A 16,320-nucleotide genomic window follows, 5' to 3' on the forward strand; every position below is an offset into this window, starting at 1 on the left:
GATTTGTTAAAAAAGTTTGAAATATCCAATAAATGTCTTGTTGTTGATTCTTCACAAAAAAATACATTTTTATATCTTTATGTTTGAAGCCTGAAATGTGGCAAAAGGTCGCAAAGTTCAAGGGGGCCGAATACTTTCGCAAGGCACTGTATAATATAATCAAAAATAGTATTGCAATACTCTCGTGTCATTTAAAAAAATTATAATTACGATCACTAGTCTGTGGGCCGTTGATTTTGTGTGTAGTTTGTTCTGTGGACGGATTTTGCATTCAATCTGCAAATATTTTTTACATTTGTGTGTGTGTGCTCAGTTCATGTTAGGTTTTAAAGTTTTGTCAGTCTTAACCTCTCAGCTGAGGTGAAACTAGTGTCTGCAGGACAGTCAGCAGCCTTATTTTCCAGGCATGCAGCCATCACTAGTGATTTAAGCATTCCACCATTGCTCCCAGCAGTGTTCTTTACCTCCCTCTCCCCTCCCACCCCTCCCCTCCCACCCTCCCCAATGTCACATTTCACTTCCGGTCACAACGCGGCACCCCGCCAATGTCACATTCCCCTCACGGCTCTACCACCCAGCCTCCCCTTGTTCCATTTCCCCTATGGTAAGGCTACACTTCCATTCCAATGAAATGTTCCAATCAAGGTGTTGACATGTGGAGCAGGATATGTGGTAAACCACCAGTTCTACATTGAAATGCTATAAACATTCTGTGTGCCCCAAGAAGAAACAAAGACAGCCCACATTAGATTTATTGACCTACTCTACTTTTGTCTTGGCATTGATTTTCTCTTTTTAGCGGAAAGACTGATAGATAAATAGTGAATATTTTCTGAGCTGGCTGTCAACTGTAGACATGCTGTGGCTGATGGCAGATGGAAGGGGATGGAGGGACCTCTGTGCTGTTCTGCTAGAGTTGGCCATGAGATGAGAGGAGAGGAGGTATAGGTAGGATGGAAGGAACAGGCTGTAAGTATTTTTAGACTCACTGATAAGGCAGGAAAATGCCTACAGCACATTGATTGGCATACCAGCATTACCGCTACAGTGTAGGCAGTGTGCTGCCATGTTGATCTCTGCTATGTCTTGGCATAAATGGCTACTTTTTAGATTCTAGGGAGCTACTGCACCGGCCCTGTGTGTCAAACATGGTGAAGAGTTCCATGCAAACTGTAGTCAAGTAGTTAGTGTAAGTACACGCCAGATCTCCCGTGAGAGGTTATCAATCGTAAAAGTTTGCTCGCTATCTCGCCAAGACGACAATCAACCGCGAGCAACGTAGTCAGGAACATTAACATAAAGCAATTCTCTCCCTTTAATTGCATTGTATTAAACAAATGAGATCACTCATCCGAGTGCCAAGCCGCTTTCTTGTACGATATTAATTACGCAAAAAAAAGGAGCTGTGACAAAAGTTAAGGATGATAAATAACATCAGAGCTGGTGATTTTTGTCGGCGGTTGTCTGTTATTCATCCTCATTAGCTGTTCCATTTAGCCGCCTGGGTTTTAATGTTGGCATTAATATTAATGTCTCCCTGCTTTGTGTTGACTGTTGTTCTTAAAGAGAGATGGCTGTGAACAGAGTAGCAGACCCCCCCATTCATCCAGCTCCGATAAGGCCTTCTCCTCTTTTTACATTTTTTTAATTTTTGACCCCTTTTTCTGCCCAATTTCGTGGTATCCAATTGTTGTAGTAGCTACTATCTTGTCTCATCGCTACAACTCCCGTACGGGCTCGGGAGAGACGAAGGTTGAAAGTCATGCGTCCTCCGATACACAACCCAACCTAGCCACACTGCTTCTTAACACAGCGCACATCCAACCCGGAAACCAGCCGCACCAATGTGCCGGAGGAAACACCGTGTACCTGGCAACCTTGGCTAGCGCGCACTGCGCCCGGCCCGCCACAGGAGTCGCTGGTGCGCGATGAGACAAGGACATCCCTACCGACCAAGCCCTCCCTAACCCCGACACTAGGCCAATTGTGCGTCGCCCCATGGACCTCCCGGTCGCGGCCGGTTACGACAGAGCCTGGGCGCGAACCCAGAGTCTCTGATGGCACAGCTGGCGCTGCAGTACAGTGCCCTTAACCACTGCGCCACCCGGGAGGCCCGAGGCCTTCTCCTCTTGCTGTGATGCTGGATGTTCTCACTGAGAACATGGCTACTGGCTTATCTGCATCACTGCGTTACTTAGTTAGTTGATGGCGTCTTGTGTGAGGTGAAAATGCTGACTGACTGATACAGGACCAACTTGATGTCTTTAAACTTGCAACTGGCACAGAAAATGTACCACGTGTTCCATGTGTCTCTCTCTTAACACCTAGAGCAGCGGCGCCTGGAGTTGACAGGAAGTGTGTGTGACGCTGAGCGTGGCCTTTGTCATTTGTCTCACTCTGCCCTTTCTAGAGTCCCCCCCTCACCAAAACCTCCCACAGTGTAACCTTACCACTGAGTGTGCCCAGAGCACCCAAAGACAAGTGTTAGTGTATGTTTGTGCCTCTGCGTTTTTTGTTTTGGCTTTGGGCGGTGCTGACTGTCACTTCCCTGCCTTTTCCCTGTCTGACTTCCAGCCTGGCTTGAGATCATGGTGGCAGGCAGGGGGAGACAGACACTGGCAAGGTGCTGAGAGAAGAAAGGAGAGGAGACATGTCACTGCAGACCAGGAGACTTTCTCTGCGCCCCATCTTCTATTCTATTCCACGTTTTTTAATTTCTTCCGTGCCATCCATCGTTTTTTCCCCCATGCCTACGAAGGAGATGAAAGCCCGGCGCAAGTAGGCTTCTTATCGATTATCGTTTTAATCGTCCATATCTCCACTCCTCCTCCGCTTGTCCTCCACAACAGTACAGAGACTGAGACTGGGATGTCAAATCACAAGTATTCTTCAGTGTGTCCAAAAGCCGTCCATTTTTATCAGTGTCTTCTCCAATCACTATTCCCACTGGTCCCTCATTCCAAACAGGCGCTGTTTCTCTCTCCTTATTTTCCCGTTCCTCAAAGATATAAGGTCACAACAGCCATCGTCAAGTGAGCACCAAGTGTGTCAAAGTCAGCTGAAGAGTGTTTGACTGTACTGAATGTTAGTAATGTGTCTGTCTGCTGTGTTGTGTAGTCCCCTTTCCCCTCAGACATCACGGAGCCGTAAAGAAGGGTGAAGTGAAAAGCTTTGCATATATTCCCCTCCAACCCCATGGCATCCCACTTATCTGTAGTCATGTAAAACATGTTCTCATTCTACTTTCTATTTACATGAGAACGGGGCTACACGCCTGTGACTAAATTATTCCTGGCTTTTGGGGCTTTCTTCCTTAAAACCGAAGGGAAGGAAGGGGAAACTGTAAATACACTATTACTGATGTTAACACCCATCCAGTTCCTCTGCTCCCCCCCTCCTCCCCCAATCCTCCTCTCCTCCCCCGTTGCCCCGGTCTATCAGTGCAGAGCAGTGGTCTGTGAAGAAATTCCCAATATCTAAATTTACACACTGTATCAATCTTGTTTAATAGACTGGAAAGCTTATTGCTCCGGCGTGGAGCCGGGAGAGAGGGCAGCGGTGATAAATTGCGGCGTCCCTGCGACAGCCGCCCGTGATGTATAATGAAATATTTATGATTTATCCCGGCTAATAAACTGAAATGAAGTGCGTGATGTATGGGAACAGATGGGCCCTCTATTGATGCTGTGCTCGGTGGAGGCAAGGGAGGGAGGGAGGGAGGGAGGGAGAGAGAGGGAGAGAGAGGGAGAGAGAGAGAGAGAGAGAGAGAGGGAGAGAGAGAGAGAGAGAGAGGGAGAGAGAGGGAGAGAGAGGGAGAGGGAGAGAGAGAGAGAGAGAGAGGCAGGCAATGGGAGAGGAAGAGACACTGTATGAAGGAGGGGGGAGGGGAGAGAGAGAGCAAGAGAGAGAAAGGGGAGATGGAGAGGAGGGGATGGAGGAGTCGCAGTACTGAAAGAGGAGCGTGCTGAAAGAGGCAGGATGGATAGAGGGATGTAGAGAAGAGTTGAGAGGATAGATGAATGTATTTTGGGAGGTTGAGATGATTAAGTGCGCGAGTGATAGAGAGGAGATGAGACTGTAACTAAACTGGTTTTGATTTATGCTTAAGTCTTTATCTAGTATTTCCTTACCTTGATACCATATACGATGGCAAGTGTGTACTATGCATATGATAATGTACACTGACATAAGTTATAGAATGTAGAGGTGACTAAATCGTCTGGTAGAAGTGAGACTGAATAGAAGGTAATGTCGTAGTTCTCTTCTCCTGATGCTGTATCTCTAATGAAGGAGGGGTGACCTTGTGGATGTGTCAACAGCTGCACCTTCCACTTGTCCTCTACCAGTCACCACCCACCAGCCCTGGGCCAGGCCCTGTTCTCCAGCACCTGCTTATAACCCCCCCCCCCCCCCCCCAAAAAAAAACACCTACACCTCTCACATACCCCAATACACCCCCACACCTCTCACACACCCCAATACACCCCCACATCTCTCACACACCCCAATACACCCCCACACCTCTCACACACCCCAATACAGCCCTACACCTCTCAAACACCCCAATACAGCCCTACACCTCTCACACACCCCAATACACCCCTACACCTCTCACATACCCCAATACAGCCCTACACCTCTCACACACCCCAATACAGCCCTACACCTCTCAAACACCCCAATACAGCCCTACACCTCTCACACACCCCAATACAGCCCTACACCTCTCACACACCCCAATACACCCCTACACCTCTCACATACCCCAATACACCCCCACACCTCTCACACAGCCTTCATTTCCCTCTCCCTGCCTCAGCTGGGGACTCTGTAATGATCCACCAGAACTCTCGCCTTCTCTCCACACCTCCCCCTCGCCACATCTCAGTCCCACACTCATCCTCCACAATGACCCACTTCCCCTCCTCATCACCCCCCAGCCCCAGCTGAGCCCTCACACTCAATAACCAGCCCCTTATCACACTCAATAACAGCCCCTTATCACACCCAATAACCAGCCCCTTATCACACTCAATAACCAGCCCCTTATCACACCCAATAACCAGCCCCTTATCACACCCAATAACCAGCCCCTTATCACACTCAATAACAGCCCCTTATCACACCCAATAACCAGCCCCTTATCACACCCAATAACCAGCCCCGTATCACACTCAATAACAGCCCCTTATCACACCCAATAACCAGCCCCTTATCACACCCAATAACCAGCCCCTTATCACACTCAATAACAGCCCCTTATCACACCCAATAACCAGCCCCTTATCACACTCAATAACCAGCCCCTTATCACACCCAATAACCAGCCCCTTATCACACCCAATAACCAGCCCCGTATCACACTCAATAACCAGCTCCCACACTTCACACACACACATAAACTCCCCCTTCCACACACCACTCCCAAACAGGCACACACACACACCCCTCTAGTACTCCCCCGTGGTCACACCAGTAGGTGTCTATCATGGCTCTTCTGTCTGAGGTCACAGTATGCCAGTCAGTCAGTGTTCCTCTCCTCAGCCTCTCTCTGAGCCCTGGCTGGTAGGTGTGGCGTTTCCACTGAGAGAAAGTGTTATCTGGCGATGAGGTGTCAGGTGGCCTGGATGTCAGCCAGCTCCCAGATATGGTCCACGGATGTTTGTGTTTTCCTATATTATATAGGCTGCTGTTTTTACAGTGCCACAGAGACGGCCCGGCACACCTGAGTCTTGGCGTTGTGCAGCTAATCAGTGGTGGGCATGGGGGAGGTAATTAAGGGGAACTCCAGCTGAGCTTCTCGCTCTCTCTCCTCTCAGCTATTTGCCCAAGAGATAGAGGCAAAGCAGGTTGAATGCATCAGCAGCCTATGTGTGTAGCATCCAGTATATTGCCATTCACCTGCTGATTGATGGAGCTCTCAGTCTCAGCTGTTCTGCTGTGGTCTGTGGACTGTGGTCTGTTTACTGTGGTTCCTCTGAGTCTCTGACACACTAATGAAGCAGGCCTGTGTTGTGGTACTGTGACTCTATGAAACACTGAGCAGGCCTTCTTCACTATGCCATCCACCCTCTCTCCCTCCTCCACACACAAGCCTGTGTTACACACAATATGCCAAGTCATGTGACAACCCGGTGGGAGTAGGGGTTGAATGATGGAGTGTGTGTTTGTCCGTGCGTGGTAGATGTGCATACCTATGATAGACGAGGACTGTTAAGCAATTTTTGTTTTTGTTTTGCTGTGTTTCTCCTACGTTGAAGCCCAGTCTCCCTGTGCTTGTATGGTGTCCTGCAGGGGACACAGCGGTCTATAAGAATGGAGTGTACTGGATCATGGGCCGCACCTCGGTGGACATCATAAAGAGTGGAGGCTATAAGATCAGTGCTCTGGAGGTGGAGCGACACCTGCTAGCCCACCCTGATATCACAGGTAAACACACCCTCTATTGGCTCCTTTATGGTGCTTTTCCACTGCAGGGACTTACACCGGCGCTTGGCCTGAAGACTCAGGCTTTTGTGTTCCCATGGTTGGCACCATTAGACTGGTTGGGTTTAAACAACATTCATCATTTTACTCGTTGAAATATTACACTAGCTTTCAGGATGTATCTTATTTCTGGGTGTTATGCTGATGTGTGGTGACCCTTGACCTCTCAGATGTGGCTGTGATTGGGGCTCGGGACGCCACCTGGGGACAGAAGGTGACAGCGGTGGTGCAGCTGAAGAGGGGGCGGAGCATGACCCTGTCAGAGCTGAAGACCTGGGCCAGGTAACAGGCAACACGAAGGACATTAATGTCACACTAGTTTTATAGCGCCATAAAGCAGCGTTATTAAAACCATTTATAAACACTATAACTCCCAATAACTGTAGAAGTATTTATTTCAAAACCATTCACTGTACCACGTCCATAAAGGTGCTTATAAATTGTAGATCCACTGTATTACAGACGTGTGCCAGACCGAATTCTAATAGATATTCCATTTATTGGTATGCCTGCTAGCTAGCTGTGCTTTGTCATGCTGCTCCATTCCATCAAACATTTGGTGTTCAGGGTTCTGTGGCTTTACTCGTTGGGAACATGCGACAAACCTTAAATTGTGTGTTTTTGAAAATAGAATTGCGTCCACCGCATTTATTGAATTAGAGGAAGACTTCACTGCTCAGTCCCCCGGGGAGTCATCCAGACCTGTTTATAGTAACTGCTGCTGAAGCCTCAAAATCAATAGCAATCTAACTACTGGAGAGACAGAGAGAGAGAGAGAGAGAGAGAGAGACCACTCTCATTTAACTGAAGGGGCCATGGGCAGATGTGGACTGATGAAGGGAGCTGAGGAGAGAATAGAGAGAGAGGGAGCATGAGGAAATGAGGGATTTTGATGGAGGACTGTCTGTCTGGCAGGCAAGCCGTTGCTGTTTCGGTTTTGGCTTCTTTTTTTCTCTAAATGTCACTGTGGTTTATTTTGCCCCCCAACACTGGCAGAAGACACATGTCCCTTTCTGTGGAGTGGCTCAGGGCATCTCTCTCTCTCTCTCTCTCTCTCTCTCTCTCTCTCTCTCTCTCTCTCCTTGTGCCCCCCCCTTTCACTCGCTGTCTGTATTCTTTCTTTTTGTTTCCCTCTCGTCTCTCTCCCTCCATCTGTCTTTGTCTTTCTCTCTATCACTCTCTGCCCACCCCGTGTGTGTGTGCTCGAGTGTGTGTGTGTGTGCTGTGGGCTCCATATGGTGTGGGGGTGTGCAGGCCCTACTGCTGTGCCCTGCTGGTCCTGCATGGTGGATTAGCAGCGCTGCCTGTCTGCCAATGACCCTGCCCCCCCACCCACAAGTGCTGCCTGCGGACGCGCAAGAACAGGGCCAAGGCAGGGCCGGCCAGGGTGAAGGAGATGGAGAGGATGAACAGAAAGGGGGGGGGGGGCAAAAAAGTGCATGGATGCTCACTCCTCAGTGCCCCGGCTTCAGCTGTCACCCTGTATCTCTGTCAATCGCTGTGTTCCTCACTGGCTAGTGCAGACACACACAAACACTAACACACACATACATACACAACAGGCAGAGCTTCCAAGAGATGGGTGTGTGAACAAGCCCCATTAGGCAGACACACACACATATATAGTTGTGTGACACGGTCATGAAGTCATATGTATAGCGAGTAATGCAGAGAGAGAGAGACAGACCCATCTGCTGCGAGGGACAGAAGTATGATTTGTTGATTGACTATTCTCTGTCTATCGCCACAACACAGCCATTAGATAATAAAAACGCTTCAGGCTTCACGGCTCGACATAACAACCATGCATTCAAAATGGCAGACATTTAATTAGCTCAGCCTTGTGTTTTTGCCTTGACTATTTTGTTTTTATTTCATGCTGATTACATTGTTTTGTATTAACCAAATAGGAAATGTCTTGAAGCGGTCTGGGGGATATTACCGTGGGAGAGAGACGCTCTAGTGCGTATGAAGGACGTTCTCTTATCTCTCAAACTGACTGCAACACCAGAGGCTCAGCCTTTGTTCCACTGTAATTGTTATTGTGTGTACGCTCAAGTAGTGTCTCGTGGCTTTGTGCCTGTGTGTGCGTGCCTGTGTGTGCGTGCCTGTGTGTTAAGCAGTAGAAGAGTTCATATGTGTATGCCTTTATATGTGTTTCAGTCTGTGTGTTAATTGTCATGTGTGGTGTTTCAGTCCTGTGTGTTAATTGTCATGTGTTGTTTCAGTCCTGTGTTAATTGTCATGTGTTGAGTTTCAGTCCTGTGTGTTAATTGTCATGTGTGGTGTTTCAGTCCTATGTGTTAATTGTCATGTGTGGTGTTTCAGTCCTGTGTGTTAATTGTCATGTGTGGTGTTTCAGTCCTGTGTGTTAATTGTCATGTGTTGTGTTTCAGTCCTGTGTGTTAATTGTCATGTGTGGTGTTTCAGTCCTGTGTGTTAATTGTCATGTGTGGTTTTTCAGTCCTGTGTGTTAATTGTCATGTGTTGTGTTTCAGTCCTGTGTGTTAATTGTCATGTGTGGTGTTTCAGTCCTGTGTGTTAATTGTCATGTGTTGTTTCAGTCCTGTGTTAATTGTCATGTGTTGTGTTTCAGTCCTGTGTGTTAATTGTCATGTGTGGTGTTTCAGTCCTGTGTGTTAATTGTCATGGGTGGTGTTTCAGAGAGCACATGGCTCCATACACCATCCCTACAGGCCTGGTCCTTGTGGAGGAGATGCCAAGGAACCAGATGGGGAAGGTCAACAAGAAGGACCTACTCAAGCACTTCTTCCCCAGCTAACTAGTAGAGAAGCCTGCACCTCCTTCACGGCCCACCTCCTCCACGACACCTCCCTCCAGCAGGAGCAGAGACCCTCCTCATACTACAGTAAACCATCGAGATGAGCTCCAAGTGACTGACTCACCAGACAGTGGTCTGGGGAAGAATGAAGAGACCTCATTGAGGATCCCACTAACTACACCACTGACCCCACTCAGCTCTGAGTTATCGTAGGACTGTTCACTGCTGGGCCTGGAGGCACTGAGCTCAACAGTGCTGTCTTACACGTGATTAAACTACTGTGGAGATATATTTAGTTTGGCTGCTATGACAGAGAACTGATTTAAAATGATAAGGCTGCGGTGCCTTCTTTAAAGACTGAGTGCTGCGATCATTAGCATGACTGGGGATCATGGCATGAATAATTATGCCAACACACAAGTACATTAAGAAACCGTGAAAATGATAAGAGCAGCAAGAGATCCTTGACATTATACACAGAAGAAGAGAGGGGAGTACAGTGCATTCTTAAATTGCTTATAATTACAATCCAGATGGATACCCTTGAATTGGCAATGAAGTTTATTTTAATGTAATAAAATGGATGATGTATGGAAAGGCCGTTTTTGGTGTTTGGTTTATTGATTGCAGCCTTGCTTAATATTCAGCTACTGTGTAAGGGGTGACATATCGAGTGTGTGTGCAGGTAGGTGTGTGCAGCTGTGGTTACACAGGTGTGATTAGAGGCGGAGAGGAAGGGGTCTAGATAGAGAAGTGTCCCACAGCTGGGAATCCTCCACCCTCCTCCCTCTCTTCTCCATTATCCGCCTCTCTCTTCATCTCTCCTACAGGCTACTGTGAGAGATAGTGACTACGCCATTCATTGTTTGCCACCGTCATCATGCGTCAAGAACGGATAACTTGAGCATTCCCTCTTAGCAGAATGGTGACATTTCCATACTGAGTAAAAAATATAAACGCATCACGTAAAGTGTTGGTCCCATGTTTCATGAGCTAAAATATCTCAGAAATGTTCCATGTGCACAAAAATGTCTCAAATGTTGTGTGTAAATTTGGTTGCATCCCTGTTAGTGAGCATTTCTCCTTTGCCAAGGTAATCCATCCATGTGACAGGTCTGGCATATCAAGAAGCTGATTAAACAGCATGATCATTACACATGTGCACCTTGTGCTGGGGACAATAAAAGGCCAGTCTAAAATGTGCAGTTTTGTCACACAACACAAGTTTTGAGGACGCATACATTTGGCATGCTCACTGCAGGAAAGTCCACCAGAGCTGTTGCCAGAGTACTTAATGTTCATTTCTCTACCATAAGTTGCCTCCAAGGTCGTTTTAGAGAATTTGGCAGCACGTCCAATTGGCCTCACAACCGCAGATCACATAACCACTCCAGCTCAGGACCTCCACACCCGGCTTCAAACCTGCGGGATCGTCTGAGACCAGCCACCCAGACAGCTGATGAAACTGTGGGTTTGCACAACCAAAGATTTTCTGCAAACTGTCAGAAACCGTCTCAGGGAAGCTCATCTGCTTGCTCTTCGTCCTCACCAGGGTCTTGAACGACTGCAGTACGGTGTCGTAACCGACTTCAGTGGGCAAATGCTCATCTACGATGGTCACTAGCATGCTGGAGAAGTGTGCTCTTCAGGGATGAATCCTGGTTTCGACTGTACCGGGCAGATGGTAGACAGCGTGTATGGCATTGTGTGGGCGAGCGGTTTACTGATGTCAACGTTGTGAACAGAGTGCCCCATGGTGGCGGTGGGGTTATGGTATGGGTAGGCATAAGCAACGGACAATGAACACAATTGCATTTTATCTATGTCAATTTCAATGCACAGAGATACCGTGACGAGATCCTGAGGCCCATTGTTGTGTCATTCATCCGCCGCCATCACCTCATGTTTCAGCATGATAATGCACAGCCCCATGTCGCAAGAATCTGTACACAATTCCTGGAAGCTGAAAATGCCCCAGTTCATCAGTGGCCTGCATACTCGCCAGACATCACCCATTGAGCATGTTTGGGATGCTCTGGATCGACGTGTACGACAGCGTGTTCCAGTTCCCGCCATTATCCAGCAACTTTGCACAGCCATTGAAGAGTGGGACAATGTGATGTGTCGTGCTGTATGGGGCAAATGGTGGTCACACCGGATACTGACTGGTTTTCTGATCTACGCCCCTACCTTTTTTAAGGTATCTGTGAACAACAGATGCATATCTGTATTCCCAGTCATGTGAAATCCATAGATTTGGGCATCATTTATTTATTTCAATTGACTAATTTCCTTATATGAACTGTAACTTAATAACATTGAAATTGTTGCATGTTGCGTTTATATTTTTGTCTATAGTAATACAAGTACACATAATGACTCCATGGATTCTGAGAAAGACAGACTCTATAGTACTCCTACCGTTGATGTGTTGGCTTGTTAAGAGCAGCCAGAGGCAACATCCTGTTCAATTTGAATATAGAGTTTGTGTATCATTTAATATACAATTTGTTAGTCTGTACACACCCTTGAAAATAGCAAAGTAAAATTCAGTTGGAGGTGTCGGAGGCAGGGGGAGATCTGTGTAGTTAGCCGATGTATCAGAGCCCCAACGTTGCTTCTCTTTGTGTTAGCATCTTTGGGAGTGATCTTGTATAAATGATGTTACGGTATGGCGCAGCTCCATATCAATAAATCAGCACAATTACAGTGTGTGTGTCAAGCAGCAGGCAGGCAGGGCTGGAGCCTGGCAGCATCAGGCTGGGAGCCAGTGGTGCTGCTGGGCCAACCTGGGATACTGGCTCCCTGAAACCTGGCAACCTGCTAACACAGACACACACCTACAGTGCAGCATGGAGAGAGAGGTACAGTAGAGAGAGGAAGACAACACACACCTACAGTACAGGATGGAGAGAGGGAGGACGAGAAGGAGAGAAATAGGAATAAAACAAGTATGGAGTAAATGGACAGGAAGGGAGGAAAAAATTAGAGAGTGGTAAAAAGGTGGGGAGAGAGAGTGGAAGGAATGAGCCCCCTCCTCTTCCTCCTCCACCCACAGTCACCAGAGACCTGATTAAAAGAGCAGGTCTATCGATCTGTGGGCTGGCAGGGCAGGATGGATGTGCTGGGAGGATTGCTGGGGCACCAGTGGACAGGCTCTGTGCTCGCAGCGCCCACACCGTGGCTGGGCCTGGCCAGCATGGCAGTCACTCAGGGTGGGCCCAACACTCAGGTGGTGGGAGGTCACTTCCAGGACTCGTGATGGAGTGTTTGTGCCCTTGGACTACTTCCTCCTCTTTTCCCCCCTCCTCTCCCAAACACACACACACAGATACACACACCCCCACCCCACTGGCTGTGTAGCCGCTGGAGCGTGGTGGTCGAGGTTGTCTGCAGATGGCTGCTTATTGGGCCCCAGGGCCCAGAGGGGCCACCAGGGAGAGGAGGCAGAGAGAAGGGCAAGCGCCGCCCGCCTCTGCCGCGTTTCACTAGGCTCATCTTGCCTCCTGCACGCCTGCCTGCCTGCCCGCAATGAATGATGCTATAGCTGCATGCAGAAAGACAGACAGCCTCTCCCCTAACACACGGCGAGAAGAAAGAGAGGGAGGAGACTAGAGCAAGCCAAATGTCATCGCAATCTAACACTGAATTGAAATGAGCGAGGGGGGTTTAATATTTGAAAGGGTGTGGGCTTTCAAAGAGAATGCCCTGCTGCTTTGAATGGATACCTGGCTAATTGAGAGCTTTTGTATTTCCACTCAGCTCAAGGTGTTTCTTCATTTTTCTCTCCATGTTTCTTTTTTCAAACTTCTCTCTTTTGAGTCTTCTAAGTCACTCGGCACATGAAAGGGATCCATCATAAATGATTCAGAGAGAGAGAGAGGTTCATGCTGGATCCTCTTTGAACACTCCTACTGCAGAGTAAACAGGTCTGACTGTTTGAAGTAATTGCGAGATACAGGGAATGAAATGTATTAAAAACATGATACATAAATGGTATGTACTGGGAGAGAGGGAGGGAGAGAAAGCGAAAACAACAGCCTGCAAACATATACAGTCAAACGTGCACACGTGCACACTTTTGACAATAACAAAAGGCTGTGTTCAAATGAACATTGCAGTGCCTGAGTGCCAAGCCGGTGGCTAATTGATTAATGTGACAGAGCTAATAAAACGTAGTGGAGTGAGGGATGGAAGGATGACAGGCCTCATGTTATCTCTCAGCCGCTTTCCAGCCACGGGACATGGTGGGGGCACACACCCCTCACCTCCCCGCTCACCCCCCAGTGTCTTCTTGGGCTATGTGCTGTGGAAGCCAGCTCACTCAGGCAGTACAGTGCTGCTGTTTGCATGCTAATGTTTATTCTGTTCTACCTCTGTGGCTCTGCCCAAGGCTTGGTTTTCATTCAACTCCTGCTGACTTGGGATCTCTTTTAAAGGGACAGAGAGCGATCGACTCTTCGTCACCACTGACACAATGTTAGAACTGGCTCAGCTCTCATGGGGATTGGCTGTGAAGTATACTTTATTACAAGAATAAAGTGTCCTGAAAGGACAAGGAAATACAGACATTTCATACTGTAACAAAATATACATACTGTAACAAAATATACATACTGTAAAGGAAATACACATACTGTAACAAAATATACATACTGTAACAAAATATACATACTGTAAAGGAAATACACATACTGTAACAAAATATACATACTGTAACAAAATATACATACTGTAACAAAATATACATACTGTAAAGGAAATACACATACTGTAACAAAATATACATACTGTAACAAAATATACATACTGTAAAGGAAATACACATACTGTAACAAAATATACATACTGTAACAAAATATACATACTGTAAAGGAAATACACATACTGTAACAAAATATACATACTGTAACAAAATATACATACTGTAACAAAATATACATACTGTAAAGGAAATACACATACTGTAACAAAATATACATACTGTAACAAAATATACATACTGTAACAAAATATACATACTGTAAAGGAAATACACATACTGTAACAAAATATACATACTGTAACAAAATATACATACTGTAAAGGAAATACACATACTGTAACAAAATATACATACTGTAACAAAATATACATACTGTAAAGGAAATACACATACTGTAACAAAATATACATACTGTAACAAAATATACATACTGTAACAAAATATACATACTGTAAAGGAAATACACATACTGTAACAAAATATACATACTGTAACAAAATATACATACTGTAACAAAATATACATACTGTAACAAAATATACATACTGTAAAGGAAATACACATACTGTAACAAAATATACATACTGTAAAGAAAATACACATACTGTAACAAAATATACATACTGTAACAAAATATATACAAATATACATAATACTATAGTATTATCTTGTTTTTTATGTTTTGTTCATCATCCGGCTCTAGAGGTTAATTGTTTCCAGTTCCATACTTGTCCTTTCTGCATATGTGAGCATTCAAGAGGGTGTGTGTATGCAAGTGCCTCTGTGCCCGAATGCGTCTGTGTGGGTTTGCAGTTTTTATCTGTAATGGACAGAGGATCTGGGCTGCAAACTTTTTGAGGAGCAAAACGGATCAATATCGAATTATCATGTTCCAGCACTCATAACTCGGTCTACTCAACAATGGGGAAAGACAAGGTCATGGGAGAATAAATAGCAGGCAGACTAGCTAATGATCTATCATTCTGGACAAGCGCAGGCACCCAGGAGCTGGGCGGCTGACAAGATCATTAATAAAAGCTGCTGGGAGCGTGATCGATCGCTCTGATGGATGATCACAGCCACAAATACTATAAAACACCTGGCTGTCCCGTCATCCCCAGCCCCAAGGTGAGCTAGCCTGGTCAAAGACGCTCCTGTCCTCTCAGTATCCTCTTCAGTCCAATCAAAAAAACTCACAAACAAACAGGCGTCTCTATCAGACCAACCTGCTGGGCAGATGGCTGTGGTGTGGAATCCCTTTAGTGTGTGAAAGAAATGGTCATTTTGTTTCTCTCTCTAGTGGTTAATCTAGACTGCTGTCTGGCTGTGTCTCTGGGTGTGCTGCTGTGTAGAAGAGGCGCCCACTGTGAGGATCATTGTCGGCTGATGAATAGATACAGGACAAATCTGCTGGTAAATCTGGGAGTCAGCAGGTGCTGGAGTAACGCCGCACACACTGACTGGAGAAATGGGAGGGAGCTATTCCTTATTGACCCGTTTGCACTGATACTAAACTCTGTGTTGGTAACATCTATCTCCCACAACTCTCTCTCTCTACTTCTCTCAGAACACCCGTTCCTCCCTTACTCAGCAGTTAATCTAGATTCACAATCTGTATTTGAGGGAGAATGAGTAGAGGAGATGTAGGTAGCAGCTCCTTGCATGGATGCGTGTATCAATATCTGTACATTGATCTGGCCTCTCGTCCTCATCCATCCAGATATGAATTGATTTTCTGTGCAGCTATCTGTGCGGGGTATCTGACTGATGGGTCCTGCTCTCAGATCATGATACAGGAGCCCCAGTCCTGTTTAGTCTTGTTCTGTTCCTCAGACATACAGCCAGTAAGGCCAGGGGCAGGACAGTCTCTTCAGTAAGGTGCTCAGGCAGGCCTGGGGTAAGGGATACATGGAGGATAGGTGCATGTGATTGAGTATTTATTATCTTCCAGAGAAAACTGCAAGGATATTATGAGGGTCTCACAATGTCAAAGGCCTTAGTTCAGATTGGCTGTGTGACTGTCTATGGTTATGAGTCATGGGCTGTGCCTCTTAATGTGTAATGTCATGCCTGTTCTCTCCACTAAGGCTGAGCTGAGTGTCTGTGCCGAGCCGGGTGGGTTGTCGTTTAGTCCTGATCATAAATCAGAGGGGGCATTGAGATCGCCACACTGGCACTCTATGTGTAATTACAAAGCTGACATTTAAACAGGACCAGCCATATTTCATCCCTCTCCTCTCCAGCCCAGCACCAGACCCAAAGTGTACCACGGACCAAGTCAACGGTT

The 16,320-nt window shown here is 46.6% G+C and overlaps 1 protein-coding gene across 4 annotated transcripts in view; it reads left to right on the top strand.

Moving 5' to 3' along the window:
* LOC139385103 (acyl-CoA synthetase family member 3) overlaps positions 1-9,865 on the top strand; it is a 35,263-nt gene extending 25,398 nt beyond the window's left edge. For 3 of the 4 annotated variants that reach the window (XM_071130165.1, XM_071130166.1, XM_071130167.1), the window contains exons 8-10: positions 6,295-6,429; positions 6,657-6,768; positions 9,151-9,865. In XM_071130165.1, the coding sequence (XP_070986266.1) occupies positions 6,295-6,429; positions 6,657-6,768; positions 9,151-9,268 (365 nt within the window). In that variant the 3' untranslated portion in view covers positions 9,269-9,865. Of the gene's footprint in view, positions 1-6,294; positions 6,430-6,656; positions 6,769-7,740; positions 7,820-9,150 lie in introns of those variants that run through there. The other variant, XM_071130168.1, reaches the window with a different exon arrangement.
* Positions 9,866-16,320: the final 6,455 nt, after the last annotated feature.

The sequence above is a fragment of the Oncorhynchus clarkii genome, chromosome 26 (genome assembly GCF_045791955.1).
Source record: "Oncorhynchus clarkii lewisi isolate Uvic-CL-2024 chromosome 26, UVic_Ocla_1.0, whole genome shotgun sequence".
NCBI classification, from domain to species: Eukaryota; Metazoa; Chordata; class Actinopteri; order Salmoniformes; family Salmonidae; genus Oncorhynchus; species Oncorhynchus clarkii.